The 18,960-nt window shown below is 42.0% G+C and overlaps 1 protein-coding gene across 3 annotated transcripts in view; it reads left to right on the top strand.

Moving 5' to 3' along the window:
• ankrd13b (ankyrin repeat domain 13B) overlaps positions 1–18,689 on the top strand; it is a 48,924-nt gene extending 30,235 nt beyond the window's left edge. The window contains exons 5-17 of one of the 3 annotated variants that reach the window (XR_001427034.1): positions 250–393; positions 1,458–1,698; positions 4,876–4,942; positions 6,146–6,227; positions 8,107–8,171; positions 9,351–9,383; positions 9,476–9,615; positions 10,385–10,542; positions 10,737–10,925; positions 12,161–12,324; positions 14,991–15,067; positions 15,883–16,000; positions 17,466–17,551. Coding sequence is in view for 2 of the 3 variants with exons in the window: in XM_015049316.1 (XP_014904802.1) it covers positions 250–393; positions 1,458–1,698; positions 4,876–4,942; positions 6,146–6,227; positions 8,107–8,171; positions 9,351–9,383; positions 9,476–9,615; positions 10,385–10,542; positions 10,737–10,925; positions 12,161–12,324; positions 14,991–15,067; positions 17,466–17,667 (1,562 nt within the window). In the remaining variant the exon portion in view is untranslated. Of the gene's footprint in view, positions 1–249; positions 394–1,457; positions 1,699–4,875; positions 4,943–6,145; positions 6,228–8,106; positions 8,172–9,350; positions 9,384–9,475; positions 9,616–10,384; positions 10,543–10,736; positions 10,926–12,160; positions 12,325–14,990; positions 15,068–15,882; positions 16,002–17,465 lie in introns of those variants that run through there. The other 2 variants (XM_015049316.1, XM_015049331.1) reach the window with 2 other exon arrangements.
• The last annotated feature ends 271 nt before the right edge of the window (positions 18,690–18,960 follow it).

The raw sequence follows: 18,960 nt of genomic DNA, 5'->3' as shown, positions 1-18,960 counted from the left end.
TATATTATTCCCATGACATGTTTATGCCCATTTCTTCCTGTTGAGCTGAATAACACTGGCCCGTAGACTAATTGCATGCTTTTGTATGCATATGGTATCATTGCTGTACAAGTAAAGAGGATTTAATGGATGACTGAGGCCAATAATTACCCTAATGGCAACACTTGCAAGAAGAACCAAGAATTGTTGTCTGAAATGTTGGACATGACAAATAGCACTGTTTGGTTAAGACGTTGTGTTTGTCCACAGTGCCCCTGGTCTCTCGTATTTGCCCCAGTGACACCTACAGAGTGTGGAAGAGTGGACAGTGTCTCCGTGTGGACACCACGCTGATGGGGTTTGAGCAGATGACCTGGCAGAGAGGCAACCGGAGCTTCATTTTCAGGGGCCAAGGTCAGCAAGCCTCCCAGCCCTTCAACCAGAAGGCTACTAGTTTGAATATTGGTTTGAGGACCTCCCTCGCCAAGAGTTCATGCTTGTCTGGATTGGCAGTACTTTGCAAAGCAGTGGTGGTATTCGTTCTTGAAAGTGATAATTTCCCAGTTGCCAGAGACAGCGCCTTGCTTAACGACAATGCATATGAGACATGAGAATGTTTCTGCCCCTCACAAGCAGTGAAGTTTCTCTGTTTACCAATAAATTTACTAAGTTGTGTGACGCCAGTAGCTCCGCCCTAACTCCACCGTACCATTGTCCTACAGACCTACAACAGGAGGGGACCCAGGAACAATGCGGTACGGTTCGGGACCAAATCACACCAACCTGAGTTGTACCACTCAGTAGAAATGAGGCATATGGGATAAGAAATTGATGCCTCTCTTTCCATGAGTAAACATTTAATGTTTTATGTATTGTGTGATGCCCAGCTCTTTGGTCCTGTGTGATGTTTTAATGAGTGTTAGAAGTAAAGCTGGGTTTAATTGGAAACATGCAAGACCCTTTTTTTGTATGCTTCAGATCCCATTTCCACAAAAATTCTTCATGTTAGTGTAAATTTCTAAGTTGGGAAAAATGTAAAGATTTCCAATAAATTTATTTAGTCGTTGTTGAAACAGAAATTGAATTTCTGTAGCCTCTCACTATTTTTAACTTGCTGATTTTGTCCCACATGGCTTTCGAAAGACAACAGGATTTATGTCAGCAATGTTAACATTTAGTGTTGATAACTGTTGAAATGAGCAGTTATTCCAAACTGTGGAAGTTGACATGAATTTCTCACACCTAAATACTGTAAGTCTACATTTTTGTCTTGGTGTTCTGTTTCTTTGTTGCATGAGCTGCAAATATAGATGCTTGTGTTTTTCTACCCTTTCTTTCTGATTCTGTAACAATGTCTGTGATCTGTTGACATCAGACTTAATCCCTTTGCCATCTTTGTGTCTTTCAGCACCAGTGCACAGCTCTCTCCTGCGTTTCTGTCTGAAATTCTTCCCATTTTCCCTCTTCCCGTCTCTCAGACTCCAGTGCAGAGGTGATGGAGGTGGACCACGACAGACAGCTGGTGTTCTGCGAGACCTTGTGCGTCTCATCTCTTACGGCGCTCTCTCCTGGCAGGGGGAAAGCTGGCGCCTGCAAGGGCACCTGTGCTGGACTGGGCCTCCTGGGTGCGACGCAGCCCAGCGATGAGCAGGTCGCAGCCAGGCTGTCCGCGCCGGTGGTGACCACTCAGCTGGACACCCGAAACATCGCCTTTGAGAGGTCAGAACCAGAGCCAGCATGCACTCGGTAGCTTTGTAACTGCAAAGTAAACATCGTCGAAGCTAGCCTCAACCGTACTGATGAATTACTCATTCATAAAACAATGGCCTTGGTAAAACGCATTACCTTTGTTGTTACAATAAAATGTCTCTGTCAGTGCTTCTGGGTTACTTTCCCCTGCACTGCGAGGCACAGCTGAAGAAGGGAGCAAGTTCAGCACATTCTCCGGTGGCCGTCAAAACGCAAGAAAAACACAAGCAGCAGCACTGCCAGGAAGTGGAGACAACCGCACACATGTCGAGCTAAAACAAACAACAACAAAAAAAGTCATCATAAATAATTAGTTTAGAAAGGGACAGTTACACTGTTTCTGGTAAATCTGAAAGGAACTGCATGATTTAGGGTGTTTGCTGCCAGCCTGTCTTCCAGATGCAGCTGCGATGGACCGGCTGAAGTTTGCAGAAGTTAATGTAGCCAAGCTTTTTGACATAAAATGTAAATGTCATGGAATAAAGTTAAATTACAGTACATCAAATGATCTTTATTCAGCAAAAGTCTAACCTTTCGGAGTAAAGGCACAGGTTGGGGTTAACTGGACGTACGGTACCTTCTAAAACTATTGAAAACTCCTGAAGCTTTTCACATATTGACGTGTTCCAAAAATAAACTTAAGTGTATATTATTGAGATTTTTACATGATACTAGCACAAAGCAGTGTATAATTGTGAAGTGGAAGCAAAAAATATATATTTTGTTAAAACCTTTATGTGCTAAAGAAATCTGATAAGTGTGGTGTGTGATTAACCTCCTCTGAGTCAGCTGTTGGTTCGGTTTCGGCCAAAACGCTCTTGAGGCATTTTTCCACCAGATCGAAAGATTAAAAATTTTACAGAATAGCATTAGATGAGTCCAAACATCACAGCACAGACTGAGGTCTGGACATGAATATGCATTGATCTAAACGACTTGTGTTATAGCTCTGTTTACACATCTGTTGAGGAACGTTATCCTGCTTGTACTTTGCAGTGTCGAACACGTCATCTTACATCATTGCTTTATATTCAGCTCCATCTGTCTTCCCTGTTGCTGCTGAAGGAAAACCTTCCCACAGCATGATACTACCTACCCCCATATTTCATCATGGCTCTTTCTGGGGAAATGTGTACCGAGATATTTTCACCTAGCCTACCTTGTATGTAGGCCAAAAAGTCACATTTTGACCTGATGTGGCTATTTTCTTCCACATGTTAGCTGTGTGTCCTTTGTGTGGTTTGTGGCAAAATTCCCAATGAGAATTCTTACGGCTTTACTTAAACATGGCTAACTTCTTTTCATTAGAAGAAAACTCAAGTTCTTTACAAGGAACTATGGTGTTTTTGACTTAAGAGGGATGACAGGGACAATAAAACATATGGACATAGACGAAGAGAAGGGAGAAATAAAGAGGATTTTGGGGGAAAAAAAGTAACAGAAGTGAAAAGATGAGGCAAAGAAAAATGGGAGCAAAGGAGTGGACTGAGAAATGGAGACAAAGATGAATGGGACATGAAAAGCTATAGAAGTGGACAAAAAGAAATGGTTCTTCTGGTGGAAGGAGGTGGAAAAAAGAGACATTTGGGTGAATTATGGAAGAGTGAATGTTAAGAGATAAACAGTAAGTGAGCAGAAGGACAGAGTACAGCTCAGTGAAGTGAGCAGGCAGAGGGTAATCGTCTCCCTGTCAGACTTCCACCTTAGCGTCACCTCTCTGCATTTCCCCCAGTCAGCACTCCTGTCTACATGCCAATAATCTGTTTATGATGCTTCAGAGCGAACCACTTTGTCAAAGCAGCCCAGACGGGGCATCTACCTCTGGAGTTTATTTATCTTCAGTCAGTCACGCACAAAAACTACAGCGGTGCAGTTTTATGGTTTCAGGCTTTAAGGAAATTTAGGGAAGTTCAAAGTGGTCACTTCCCCCCTTCTTCAACTATTTTTCTAAAATAAAAGGGATTTTTTTTTTTTTAGATATGCGTGGCATTATTTTTCTGTTCCGACACAGAATGAGTAACTGAACGAGGACAAAATAGAGAACCCTATTGGAATAGGTTTAAAAAAATATTCAAAACGACAAAGGATCCTTGAGGAGAATTAACATTTTGTTCTGTGTCTTTATACGAAGTCTGTAAAGCAGGGATGATCCACTTTGTACCCCTTTTGTTGGAGTTTTGTAAAAATGAAACCTGAACTCTACAATGCTTCATCTGACTGCTACCTAACCTAGATATGACATAACGCAGGCTAAGGCGAAAAACAAAACCTTTAAATCATCATAATAAAAAATCTAAAACTCTGAAAAGTAAATTGCATTTATGTCTTAGAGCAAATAGGTAGATTGTCCTGGTACCAGTGTCATGTTTTTTAGCTTTGGCTCAACATGTTTGATTATGAAATGCTAATTTTAGCCTCCTTAACTTGTCATTATGAATTCACGAACTACCAAAGCGACTCCAGGTTTGTGGTCGTATCGTAAGCTGTGAATTTTTTACAAACACAGGAGAAAATATATTCTTTTGAAAATACTACAGCTGGTCCTGTGGGGGAATTGAACAGAAGAGGGAAAGCATCGCTCTACTGCTGATGACAAAGCTCTGAATAGGTTAGGACCACAGCAGTTGGCTAACAGATACATTAACATTTCTATTCTTATTACCGATATTAGCTGCTACTTTTTATTATCTAAATATCCTTGTATTTATGCTATTACTGCAAATGTGAGGGACAATGATGAAGGGGATAATCATCCTTGAAACCTCTGCTTGGCTCCACAGGGACTAAGCAGATGAAGATGAGAAATGCCTCACTAGCTTCTCGACAGGCTTCCTAATTGCACAGCGAGCTGCTGATCTTCACTGATGGCAAACAGGAACAATGGAGGCAATATTTTCAAGCTGCATGTCTCACCAATGGGGTAGAGGCTGCAGTGCAGGGAGCTTGAAGAAGCATCTGACTGAAGGCGCTCGGCCTTAAATGTTGTTAAACTTGGGAATAATCCTTCTCACTGTTGCATAATTAATTTCTGTATAAATTATACAGATGTGTTTTCTTTTTTTTCTTTTTCTTTTTTTTTATCATTTCTTCATGTAGCTATGAGCTTAACTTAAAGGTCACAGGAAACTTATTTGGATTCTGTTGCAGGAACAAGACCGGCATCCTGGGCTGGAGGAGCGAGAAGACAGAGACGGTGAACGGATATGAGGCCAAGGTGCGAGTGATGGCTGTGTAGACCGCTCACCTGCCTCTCACCACTTCAGGCCTGATGCTCAGTCTCATGCTATCAAAGTCCTCATTAAGGAGTTTCAAACCCACACTGGAGACTTCCAAAAGTTACTTGATCCTCTCGGTATTTAAGAGTTAGACAAATTTGTCACCCTCAAATGAAGGTGAAGAATCCACATGATATTTTATGAGCACATACAACTCCAGATGGCCCCGAAAAAAAAACAAAGGCATTACCTTGAGCCCTTTTGTTTTTTTGTTATTCTTTTGACCTCCCTGGAGGGACTGATAGTCATGTCAGATGCCCCGGACCATCTGCCGTTGGTGCTTTAAAAACACTTTAAAGTCCTGATGCTTGAAAATTGCTTCTTTTTCAGCATCATTGACTTTGCGTCCCAAATGGAAACAGGCAACTCCTGCTGCTGCTGAACACACTGTTATCTTTCGCTTTGAACAATGGTCCTATGTATGGTCAGACTCAGGATCTTCTCATCTTTTACGGTGCATCCACACCAGCCCTGTTTGGTCTGCTTTAATCAAATTGTAGTTTTTGTCCTGACCGTCTGGTTTGTTTGGGGAGGTGTGAACGCGTAATCGAACTCTGATGCGTACAAGAACTGCAAACTCTGGGCCGGGTACAGACCTAGTTCTCAGTTCGGTTGCGGAGAACTCTGGCACAGTTTGAATGCATATGTGAATGCCAAGTGGACCAGAGACCAGTCCAAAAGCAGGAAGTGGACTATAGTGCAGTGCATTCTGGGTCAGTAAATCCAAAGCAAAAACCACGAGTCTAATGCTAGAGGGATCTTTTACCAACAACAAAAAAGTAATAATACAACCATTAAAATCTGATGTCGCTCGTCTTCTTTGGAGGTCTTTATGTTGTTTTCTTTAGTGGTTCGTGGTGCAGCGCCACCACAGGCGAATGGGGAAAACATGTTTTTTTTTTTTAGAAGAAGAATTTGGTTTGTTTGATAGGGTGCAGTTTGAACGCATATTGCACTAGGTGAAAATATAATAAATGTTGCAATTTTATTCCTAATTGAACAACCAGACTGTCCAGTGTGAATATACCCTTAATTTTTTTAGCAATTAATAATGATAGAATCCTGCTTGGCTACTCAAAATACACTTTTACGCAGACCGTTATTAGGTAAAATATTTTCTAATGCTGCCTATCTCCCCTCAGGTCTTTGCAGCATCCAATGTTGAGCTGATCACCAGGACCAGAACTGACCATCTGACAGATCAGAACAAGAACAAGACGAAAGGTAACTACCTCATTGTGAGGATTACAGCACAGTAAAGCCCAGGAGCCGACTGCCTTGAACATTATGGCTTCACTGGTGTAACCCCCAGCCTTAGCCTGCAGTGACATCCCTGATGAAAGACCTGCCGATAAGCTGCTGGGCTCAATAAGATCACCCAGAGACACGGCCAAACAGGTCGCAACGTTCTCTCTGAGGCTGTGTTTCGTTCATTTTCTGGTTCAGATCATTAATCAAACAAGATTAGCCAGCTTCCCTCCCAGGAGGGCGGCTGTCAGCAGAGATCAGCCGCCCCACGCTCCTCTGAAAGGAGAGGATGTGAAGGTTGTTCCTGGTCTCCCAGGTCACATCCCTATCTGCATTCTTCTGCTACGCAGGAGGAGGAGGAGGAAAGTGTTATCAGAACCAGTTCAGTGACTTCACAGTGTCTGTAAAGTTTCGCAAAATGTAAACTCTGCATTCTGGAATGTCCAAAGGTTTGTCTCACCTCTGCTTTGCTTCAAACAGAGTCGCCTCCTCCGGCTTTCAAAGCAGCATGGCAAAAATACGACATCCTGTCTGTGACTTAGCTTTTTTTCTTTTGCAGTAAAGTGTTGCAGATTTTCTCAAACATAAAGTTATAATTTCTATTTAAGTGGGCAAATGTTAGATGTATATGACTGGGAATGTTTTACATTTTAATTAAACTGTATTTAATTTATGAAAGTGCTTGACTTTTCAGGGCCATCTTTGTTCGCAAAAGATACTTTATGCCTTTAAAAAAAAACTTGAGGACTATTAATCATGCAAACCTCCAACTTGCTGGCAATTTTCATATAGATGTCCTGCCTAAGACTGCAGCTACAAATGAAATGCTGTCCTTCCAATTCTCATGGTTGTCTAAATAAAACCAGTTGCTAATTTATTACATGCCGTCTTAGATTACTAGAGTGGTAAGAGTTAATTGGTCCAACCAGTTTGTCTACACCGAAGGTCTTCAAGTGGCAGTCCCAAACTCAACTAGATATGGATTTTTAAATCATGTGTGTTTTGTCATTTTTGCAACAATCAATTTTAAAGTGCACCACTTTTATAACATTTGCATTACCATAGTGCAGCAGGAGCTCACAGGGTTCCTGTCTCTGCTGACAGAAGAGATTCAAAACATTCTTCTTTGGCTTAGTGGAGAAACTCTTCCCCCCGCCCCCTCTTTGCTTAAGTGGATTTTCTCCACTAACTCACTGTGTTTTGCTCAGACTGCATATATTACACAGGAAACGTGTGCTTGTGAAACATGTTTCATATGGTACGGATGGGAATATTCTCCATAAAAGATGCTTTCTGTCTGTTTTATAAGAGGACACGTGGGTGTGAAGCGAAGGCTGCAAGTGTTACACAAAGTTGCAAAACTGGCTGCTTATTTTCTCAACGCCGTTTGAAAACGGAGGCTGAATAAATTTTTCCCAGGGATCGACCGTTTCCATCTTTGAACTCGGTATAAAAGCACGGTCTACCTTTTGATCATAAGGATCATTCGGTTAACGGCATTTTTCTTCTATACCGCATATATAACGGGACAGGATGACTCGTGAACGGAGCAGATAGACAGGTTTCCTCCTCCTTTCCGCTCATAATCGGACGCGTTGAGCTCAGATCTCCCGAATCGACGACAGCACTTCAGATTTACTCTACTCTCTCTGTGCTCCTGATTCTGGCTATTAGATGCTAAAAGTAACTTCTTCTGAGCCATCCAGTGTAGAGGAAAATAACTTTCTGGGCAGCTGCGGTGGAGATAATGAGCCCCAGGCTTCTTCTCATTGTTATAAAAGAAGTTTTTTTTTGTTGTTGGTTTTTTTTTTTGTTGCTTCTGAATTTGTTTGAACTGTTGTTTGTCCCTTTGCAGGCGGCAGGACTCCACTGCAGAACTTCCTCGGGATTGCAGAGCAACACATGAGCTCTAACAATGTGGTAAGTGCATTATCTCTATTCTTGTGTCTCTCATGTTTGATGAGGCTTTTGTTGTCGGGAATAAATGATCCCCTGCAGTTTCACTGTCCCCTCCATCTTCCTGTCTGTGGACGGACAGGCAGTGTGTAAAATCCCAGCGTTGTGGACAAGAGAGCCCTCTTGCAGCCTGCTCTGAAATATTGATCATGCTTTTTAATTTGTTTCGCTTTGAGAGCTTCTGTGACTCACACCTCCCTCCTTACGCCCTCTGTAATCTCCCACTCCCACTCATTTTTCGTCGTTGCTGCTTTCCACTCTCCTGCTTCTCCCCTGACGCCACTCAAAAGCTCCCCCCCCCCACTTTGATGTTTGTTCTGCAGAGATATTTTGAGCAGCTTTAAATCTCTTATGTAGATGTACAGTGGCGTTCTTAATCCTAAATTTTAAAGTGGCATCAAAGCCACTTTGCAGAGATGAAAATCACCGTTGGAGCTCTAAAAGATCCACAGCTTCAGTGAAACCCGACATGAGAAACTTCCTCTTTAGTTTTTGCTTCCCTGCGAAGCTTTCATTAAGCTGCTGATGATGCCCCATCACCGCCTTGCAAATTGCTTTTTTCATATGATGTTTGTTGAAATGAGAAGACAATAATCTGACCACTAAAAGCCTCCATGTTAAACAGGCTTGTACTTATATGGTTTATTCAAACCATCTTCTAGGAAATGAACTAAATGCTTAAGTTTATTAAAGCAGTGACTCATCTAAACATTGTGAAATGGTTCAGACCAGAGAGACTCTCATCTGACATCTCAGATGGAGATGTTTTCCAAGATCCTCTGAGCTGAACAAAGAGACTCAGGGATGAAAATATTGGAATATGGCATAAATGTGGAATAACCACAATCAGCCAGTCATTTTTTATTTTTCATTTTTATCTGTGTTATCCACTGATTAAGGGTGGGCACTATGAACTTATTACATTTAATAATGTAATTTTTCTCTAAAACAATATACTTCACCCTCCACACATATTAACAGCCTTTGATAAAGATGCATAAAAATACTGAAGATAAATTCTGTCTTCCTGGCTGTGACTCTATCGAGTTCTACACAAATAATAATCTAAACGTAAACATCACCTTTTGCTCTGCCGCATTCTGAGTCGTGTCCCAACTCTTTTTTGTTTTTGTGTCACTGCAGGGAAACAAACATCAGGAACAAAAAGCACATGAAGTAAGTCGAGAAAAAACCAAATCATTTTGCGAACTTTGAGCAAATTCCTCTCCTGTCGGCTTCACTGTGTGCTCCCACTGTACTTCCTCCAGGCTCTGGTGACACAGATGTCATCCCCGGTGGTGACGAACCCGGCCGCGCTGACGGCCGAGGAGTACTTCAACCCCAGCTCGACGCAGCAGACGCCGAGGGACATCGGCCACCCGTGCCAGCTCACCACCAAGACCCAGAGGTGAGCCAGACTGACAGGAGCACAAACAGGCGGGCCGCGTCGCTCTCTGCAAAGTGCCAGAGCTGACAGTGAGATGGCCGGCATGAAACGAGCCGCTCGTAGCAGCTGACCACGACAATCCTGAGGCGGGTGACAGATAACAGAGACACATATTTATAGATGCCACGGTGTCGGCGCCTCGCGGAGCCGGTGCAGTCAGGCGTTTAGGCGCTCCGTCTCCAGCAGGTTGAGATGGATGACTCATAGCGCCTCGTTGTCACTCCGCTATATTAAAAACACAAAATAAAACATGAAGTGGAGGAATCTTGCAGTATCTCCAGTGGGGTGAGGCGGGGGTGGGGGGGGGGGGACAATCATAAGAAAAATGTGCAAACAGGAAAAAGAAAAGAGGAAAATAGAAGGAGCTTTGTGAACCGTCTTCCTGCATCTGCTGGGCCGTCGGTCGTCTCCCGATGCCGTTTACGTTCCTCATCGCTGCTAAATAAAAAGTGACAGGACATGATGAGATTAATTCTTGGAGGAGGCAGAGCTGCCTCTCAGTTCTGTGTTCATTATCGCACAAATTAGAGTCTAACAATTGATTGGCCTGGCTTTGAACATGACTCAGCAGCTCGTGGACAGCCCCTGTTAGTGGAAGTGATCAATGTCGGGCTGATTCCAACGTCTAAATCGCCTGAATTATGCGCAAGTCGGACTCGGACGGTTTCCTCTGTTTCTGTTCGCCAGGAGTTGTCAGTGTAAAAAGCGGGTGTGTGTTGTTGTGTTTCAGGTTTAAAGCCAAGTTGTGGCTGTGCGAGGCCCATCCTCTGTCCCTGGCGGAACAAGTGGTGCCGATCATCGATCTCATGGCCATCTCCAACGCTCTGTTCGCCAAGCTGCGTGACTTCATCACTCTGCGGCTGCCGCCTGGTTTCCCGGTCAAGATCGGTGAGCGCAGGACGAGTCAGACGGGTGGATGAATGGACAGGAGGAGGGAGGGGAGGGGGAAGGGGGTTAAAATGTTGGCTGCTTAAACTGAGCGTGGGAGACAGGGTGATGAATATTTAATAAACAGATGAGATGGAATGGACAAAATGATCTGAGAGGGGGAGCTGATGGATAAACGGTTCTCGCCCCTGCAGAAATCCCCCTGTACCACATACTAAACGCCAGGATCACCTTCAGCAACCTGAACGGCTGCGAGGAGGGGGCTGGCCTCCGTCCAGACAACGAAATCGGGGTGGAGGGGGACGGCCAGCGGGACTCCCCGAGGACAGACACTCCATCTCCAGGCAGTGACTCCTCCAGCGTCTCCAGCTCTAGCTCCACAAGTAAGCATCAAAGTGCTGCCCACGGATATGCTCACTACTCAAAATATTCACATTTTGTCAAAAAAACATCAAGGGCATCATCAGTGAGTTGCCATCTCTGCTGCTCCTCCAGAGTAACTATGGTTGATTCCTTCAGTTAATATTCTCCTTGCCCGTCAGCTTAGCCCTGGTAGCAGCAGAGGCTTTCTAAGCAGGTTTGCAGTTTTGTCCATTTCTTTTTTTTTTTGAGATGATAGATCAAACAGTTCTCTGTGTGATGTCCAAAGCTTGTGATGTTGTTTTATAACCTAACCCTGCTATAAATTTGATCGAAAGTTAAACTGTCACCCGTGTTTTGTGTTTGACAGGACAGCTGGATATATGGAAAATTACAGAAAGATGAACTGTATGGTTTTTTTTTAAATTATAATAATAGGGAGTTTATTTAGATAACGTTTGTATCTAAATAAAACTGGGCCGATTTTAACAGCCACTATTTATTTCCATCTCGTTGCTGTTTGTTTCTGGAGGGCTATGGTAAGAGGTTCATCATGTGCTATTTTGTTTGGTCATGTGACAATTGTAGTGATGAAGTGCAGGATTGTGGGGAATTGAACTGAAGTGGTGGAATTAGCTCAATTATACCCTACTTTGTGTTTCTTATACATATACAGTAAAATACAGTAAGACCTCCGAGTAAGAAACTGTGAAAAAATGTAAGGCTATGAATACTTTTGCAAAAGTTAACGATGGAGTCTTTCATCTCTCTTGCATCCTCCTCCGGAGCCTCCTGGACTGGAGCTATTTGCAGGACGAAGTGTAACTGATGAGGAAGATGTGAGCTCTTTTCACCACTCGATTTTACCGGACAGGCTTGTGCTTTGTGCTGCTGGATCATGTCCTGCGTTTATTTAATCAGAACCTCATCAGCACCGTGTAAAATCTGCATCTGTGCCGGGCAGCGGAATAATTAATTTGGCGACGGCTCTTGGAGAATCCCCGATGTTATCGTCTCATACGGCTCCTCGTATGAAAGCGCTCCGAGTTAGCAGTTGTCCCGCGATGTGCCGGAAGAAAACAAATACTCCAACCTTTATTAACTTTTGATCTCTCCATGTTTGGCTTAGGAACACATTCCTCTGTTTTTCCTTTTCCTGCTGTTCTGCTTCAGTGTCCTTTAAAGCCAGATAACATTCCCGCTCATCTCATGACCTCTGCTCCCCTCCCCCTCCCCCCACTCTCGTCTTGTGGAACAGTGTCGTGCCGAGCAGGAGAGATTCCCCCGTGTGTGTTTGAGCCTCCGCCTGGATACACCATGTTAGGAGGCAAACAGAGAGACAGCATGAGGGAGGAGGAAGAAGACTTGCTGCAGTTTGCTATACAGCAGAGTCTGCTGGAGGCCGGATCCGAATATGATCAGGTGATCCCGCTGTGAATCCCTTCAGCTTTCTGGCGGTAACGCTGGAATGAGTATGTCTTTAGCTATCCCATATTACATTCTTCTATATCAAATTTAGTGCTTGTATATTTTAATTTTTTTTTTTTTTTTTTTTTTTTGCCAAATGGCAAAATTTGGCAAAATATGCTGATTCATTGCTTCTTCTGTAAATTTATCAGTTTCACTGATGTTGTGGGGTTTACCTGTTTTAACTATATGATGTCTTTTACTGTTAAAAGTATGAGCTATATTTTGCTGTGACTGCAGTTCATTTAGCCTCCTGTAAAAAAAAACAAACAAAAAAACAAAACAAAACAAAAACTAATGGAGCTTTGCAGACAACACTGTGGCAGTGGAGCCACTTCAGATCCAGTCCATAAAAATCCTAACTGTAAATAATTATGGTCATACTTGAATCTTTTTTTATTTTTGATTATCTCCAACTCTGTCCCCTTACTCACCATCGCTTTAAGAACCACAAATCTTTCCATTTTGTCTCTGCCATAGGCTTATAAAATCTACAAGTGGCACAACTTGACGTACTTTCGTTGTTCGAAGCCAAGGGAGGGAATAGAAATTAAATAAATATTATTAACGCCGTGTTCAAAGAAGGCAGCAGCAACAGTAAGAAAGTATACCATGGAGTTAAAGTGTCAGGCCGAAGAAATATTTTTTAATGCATGAGCAAGTTATCCCTGTAAAAAAACAAGGTCAAAAACTATGCAGTGTCATAAATTACTTGTTTGATGTTTAAGGGTGGAAGTCATTTCTCCTGAACAGTATAACAATGATTTTCCTGACGTATCAAGCAAAACAGCGCACCCTGATGGCCATGTCTGCTCTGCTGCCTCCTTGGGGTTGGAAAACTGCCTTCTGTAGCCCTGCCATGTGTTAATTCTACTTTGTGTGTAGTAAATCTATATAATATGAGTTTCACTTTTTAATGTGAGTGACAGAAAATAATGAACTTTTCACCATATTCTAATTTTTTTAGATGTATTTCTACAAATGTCTCGACATATGCAAACATAGATCAACCTGATGCATTTGAGCCAGCGAAACAATGTTTATATGTAATTTATAACCGATAAATAATCACTATGGGTGCAAAGTTATTTGAAATGTAAAGTTTGGCAGACTCATATTTGTGAGATTCATTCATCTACGTAACAAGCTGAATTTTAGATAAACAAAACCGACTTTCCGCTTTCTGTTTGACAGAAAGAGGGATGGTAAATTCTCTACTTTCTCACAGAAACTGAAATTTTAGAACAGAGGGAATTTGAATTTTTAACATTGTGTCGCTCGTGGTGGCAACATATTGGAGAAGCTGTGTTATGTTAGTTATGATTTGATCTTCTGTAAGCTTTTGCTCATCATCTTGGACTTTTATTTCCTCTGAAATAAATAGGACCGCTGTAATGTTTAACTGGGTGTTTTTATTTTATTATTCCCACAACTCATAGCAGCTGATTGGCATTAGAAAAGATCAAATAACACCTAAAATATAAATAGGTTTCAGATGAAATTGAATTTGAAGAACTGAATTTTAGATTCACTTTTACGTTTTGGTCACTTCTTTTAGTTTTTTTTTTTACTGAATCTGTGTCAGCCTCACATGACATCAACATCAAATCACATTATTTAAAAATATAACCTCTGCTGTATGTGTGGGAAAAATAACACGGTTGAAGTATTGTATGTATCTGCAGGCTGATAGCAGACAATCAGTCGTGACGGACATTGTTTCCCCATCTTAAAATCACAGGAATAAATTCAACAGTAAGTCAATGAAGACCCCCAATATCTGTGCGTGCTTGAGTACACAAATAGCAGTCGGTTTCAAAATGCAGACAATCACAGTGAAGTGAAATCAATAAGCAACATAAATTGCCTTTGCGGTGTGGAACCAAGAGGCTTTACATTTCCAGCTGCCTCAGGATAAGGCCTGTGCTTAAATCCTGAAGATCCTGCTCCTTCCGGGGTGCAGTCTGGGATATAAATAGTCTCAGGGAGGCAGGTCAGAGAACATCCTCTGATGTGTTTCTTTAGGTGAGAAACAAAGCTGAGAGGATGAGAGAACGTTTGAACAGCGGAGGTTTGGTGCCGCGCTTTCAGAGACGTCACAGACCCTGTTCACAAATCAGTCCTTTAATAACAGCTGGAATATTAAGACGGGACGATGCTTACGTCTTTTATGTGGAATTTGTGTACATTTTTCCACACTAGGAAAATGAGTTTTAAACCGCAGTGCTTACTTTAAGATGAGCTCATGAAGAGGTATTTTGATTTGCACCAGCAAAGTTTGTTTTTGACTAAGGGTTAAATTTGCCACATCCTGCGGTTCATTAATAGTGTGTGTTCCAAAGAACTAGAGGCAGGATTGATCTAGTTTACTCTCAGTTTATGAGTCAAAATCAAGCCAGCTGGCTGCCTTTATGCTTTGTGTGTGTGTGTGTGTGTGTGTGTGTGTGTGTGTGTGTGTGTGTGTGTGTGTGTGTGTATACGTTGTGTGTGCATGGTGCTTTAGTGGGGATTGATTGGAAAAATGCCCACAGGAAGAATTCACCCTCTCCAGAAATCCCTCCATTTCTTCGTCCACAGCATCCGCTCTCTGACTTTCTGTTCTGCCTCCTCTTTGTTTCTAGGTGACTATCTGGGAAGCGCTGACCAATAGCAAGCCAGGAGCACACCCCCTGTCCTGTGACCCAAGTCGTGTAGAGAGGTAAGAAAAAAAAAAGACTCGCTTTTATTTTTTAAAACTGCAGTATAATTTTTATAAGCAATATTCATTTTATGAATATTTCAAACTGTCACTATGTTCTGACAGTATAACATGAGACAAATCAAGCGCCCCTTTTTTAAAAAAAACGCAGAGACTCAAAGAACTAAAATTTGCAAAAATGGGAAGTAGTTCTGCTGGGACCAGAGAAGGATGGTTAATATGAGGATTGAAAGAGGAGAGAGAGGGTAGAAAAAGAGAGACAGACCAGAGTCCAGAACCAAAATGACAGTAAAGCTGGAAGGCCTGGAGCTGAACAGAGAGCAACCTTCTACTTACTGAAACAGTGAGGGCAAGGCTGAGTAAAGGATAATGGTTTGTTGAGAACTTAATAATCTACTTGGCAGTTGAAGAAAAACAAAATCCAAAAGGGATGAAGTAGCTGAGAGGAAAAAAAAGAAAGACTTTTGAAACAAGTCATGACTGGGATGTTAAACTGTAACCTTAGAGGAACTTTTTTTTTTTTTTAAATTGCACATCTTTCTTCATCTCATTTTGACATCATCATCATTATTTCCTGTTTAAATGCTCTGTACATACTATTTCACAGCGCTTCACCTGTATATGGGCTGCTGTGTGTGTTTTAGAGAGACGCGGCGTCACAGACTCTCTTTGTGATACAGACAGACATTTGTAAAAAAAAAAAAACAACAGGCAGGCTATTGTTATTTACTCCGATCTAATATTTTCAATATGCTTCGGTTTTGTGGTTCTCAAATGTGATAAAATTCAACACCATCAACATCTATGTCTTTCAGCAATCCCTCTCATAAAAGGAGTGGCAGAAGTCAAATCAAAGCCTGGCTGAATAATAGAAAATGAACAGGACAGAAGCTTTCATCTTCAAAAAAGCCGAAATCCTTCAACAAAAACAATGTAAATCTCCACGTCTGTCAGCGCGAAGGCGAAATATCCTGCCGTTCCCCCGCATCTCACATCCTCTCCTCTGTCGCGTTTTGTTTTTCCTCACTATCTTCCGAGGCACCATTGTGTGCTTTCCTCCCCACTGCAGCTCCTTCCTTCCATCCTTGACTCACATCCTGTATTCTGCTGCTCTCCTCCCCTTTTCTATTATCTTATCCATCCTGCTATTCTTCTCCCATCTCCTATCTGCACAGCGCTGCTGGGAGAGTGTGTTTGTGAGAGAGGGATGAGAGTTTCCTGCAGTTGACTTCAGTCTGTTGTCCTTATCCGTCGCTCCTGTGTGGAGCTGAATGCGCAGGCTTGCTGTGCTTTCACTCTCACCTCTTTCACTGGCTGCTGTTTTTAACGGTCTGGCTTTAAAAATGAATCAGATTTTAGATTCTGACGATGCTGAAATTGGCGTCATCACCTGTTCGTTGAAGAAACACAATTTTGAACAGAATGCAAACGTAGGGCTTCAGAAAATCCCTTCATGTCCCGCCCACATGAGGATATGTCAAAGTTTGGCACTCTACATTTGATCCACTATTACAACATCATTATTATGGCTATCGGAGCTATAGAGTTATAATATCGCATAGTGATTAAGTGAACCAGTCACATAGTTTATGCAAACATTTCAATAATCTGCTTAAGATTATTGAAATTATTTTGCTTTCCAATGGATGATCAGATGTCAGTTTTGTAGTTTTCTTCAACATTTCATTAAAGGTTAATGGCAAAAATCTGCAAATCAAAATGTAAAATTGTGACGAATCAAATCATTTCTGTGCATCTACTGATTTGAAATGTTAGTCATGAACTAAACAAGCCAGGAAAACTATGAAAAATGAAAAACAATTATATTTTTATTGATGACAATAAAAGCATAGCCTGAAGGAAGGCTCGGCAATGGGAATCATATTATTGGTTTGGTGGCATTTGAGATTTTGTCAAATTTTTGTGAAACCTCATGTAGAAAAAAATCCTGATTTTTTATTTCTTTTATCCAGTTCCAGACCAACAGAATAACAGAATTTTCCCATCCCATTTCCAGACTAAAATGTAAGACAGCCGATCACAAAGGTTGTGATGCTTACATCTCTCTCTTCTTCTTGGGTTTCTTCTTCTGATGAGTTGTTGAGGGGTCCTGCTGACTTCCTGGAGCTTGTTGCCTCGTGTTGTCGCACCAAAAAAGATAAATACTTTAAAATATATTGTCTAAATGTCATTTATACATATGTGACACTTATTAATTATGAATTTTCTCTTTGCTTCAGCACTTCTCATCTGATATCACAAAGTTTAAACTTAATCCTGCCAAAATTTTAGCTACATTTTTGTCTTTTTGGATTACAGTTATGTTCTGTTAGTCTGTTGCGCTTTGATCAAAATATGTCCCCATATGTTGATCCGCTGTTCCATCCATGTTGCCCAGGACGCCTCAGCACAAGCCCCGCCCCGCTTCCAGCCTCTGCTCCACCCCCTCGAAGAAGCAGCCGCCCAGCTGCACCTATGACGAGCAGCTGCGCATTGCCATGGAGATCTCGGCCCGGGAGCAGGAGGAGGCGGACCTCCGGCGGCGGCAGGAGGAAGAGGAGCTCCAGCGAATCATCCAGCTGTCCCTGATGGAGAAGTGAGAGCCTCGTTGCCGGCGGCGATGGTGGGGAAGGGTCTGGACTGAGGACATGTTGGGACGAGAGGGAAGAAACGGCCACCTGGGAAACTTTAAGCACACTCTAACTGCCTGAATCACCTTAGTGAAACAATCAAGTCCTTCTCTTTTTCTCCCTTCGCCTTCGTCAGACCTTTCCCCTGAAGCCGCTCAGTGATGAAGATGGCAGCTGGAGAGGGACACTTTTTTTCCTCTCAGCGGCACCACATGGTACCTTGTTGAGCAGTGCCAGTTTACAACCAATAATACCAGTTTTCTTTGCAGTGGGGTCATCAGTGCTCCCTCTGTGGTGTTTCTGCTCCAGCATTTACCAACACACACACACACACACACACACACACACACACACACACACACACACACCTTGAGCCTTTCTGCCACTGAACCATTTGATTTCAGTCTTAAAAATGGGGGAAAAAAATTGACCAGTAAGGCTTGTGTTATCAGTAATGAGATGAATGTGAACAAACCATGAGAAAGTTCTCAACTTTTTCAAATGTTCAAAAATAACATGCAGGTACGCTTATTTACTTGCTTTTAATTTCCATAAAATCAACACGTACTGTACTTAGCTTTGCTGGCGGATCACATATAAGACTGTTAGTGGTGGTTTTTAATTGATGAGTTGGATCACAAAGCAAAGCCGGGCCAGTTTAGGTTTTAGATGTAGGACGTGGCTGCAGGAGGCGCAGCAGCTCCAGCGTATGAGAACGAGTGTACCGAAAATAATAAAGGACCAATGTTATTGTTCTGTAAGCTGTCTGTGGACTAGATATGTTATTGGAAGAAATTTATACTCACAAGAACAGATTTTTTTTCTTTTTTTTTTTTCTGTGTTTCTCTTCGCTCACTAGTATAAACTGATATAAACAATATTTCAGCATGATGTGCACTCATGAGAGGGTTTCCTTGTTGTGTGACCTGAGCCTGAGTCGGAGCTCTGGACATGCGGTACGAAGTGAGCTGACATTAAAAAAAAAAAAAAAAGTAAATGAATGTTTGCAAATAATTGTAAGTAACTTTATGTTGCAAGGCTCAGGCCAATCCAAACGTTGTGAGGTACGAGCCAATCAAAATGCAAGGGAATACAGAGGACTTTTTTAAGATAATTTCTCTGAAACTAATGTTTACCACTACAATATCAGCACAAACTGATGTCCTCCTGTCTCTAATTACAGTAGATCTTTGTGTTAAAATGTTGAGGATTTTTTTTTTTTTACTTTGTAAAAACAGTCGTTGCTGAACACCAATGCATCGA

The sequence above is a fragment of the Poecilia latipinna genome, unplaced genomic scaffold (genome assembly GCF_001443285.1).
Source record: "Poecilia latipinna isolate Pla-1442-1.1 unplaced genomic scaffold, P_latipinna-1.0 Scaffold45, whole genome shotgun sequence".
Classification (NCBI taxonomy): domain Eukaryota; kingdom Metazoa; phylum Chordata; class Actinopteri; order Cyprinodontiformes; family Poeciliidae; genus Poecilia; species Poecilia latipinna.
This window is presented reverse-complemented; position numbering and strand designations above follow the sequence as displayed.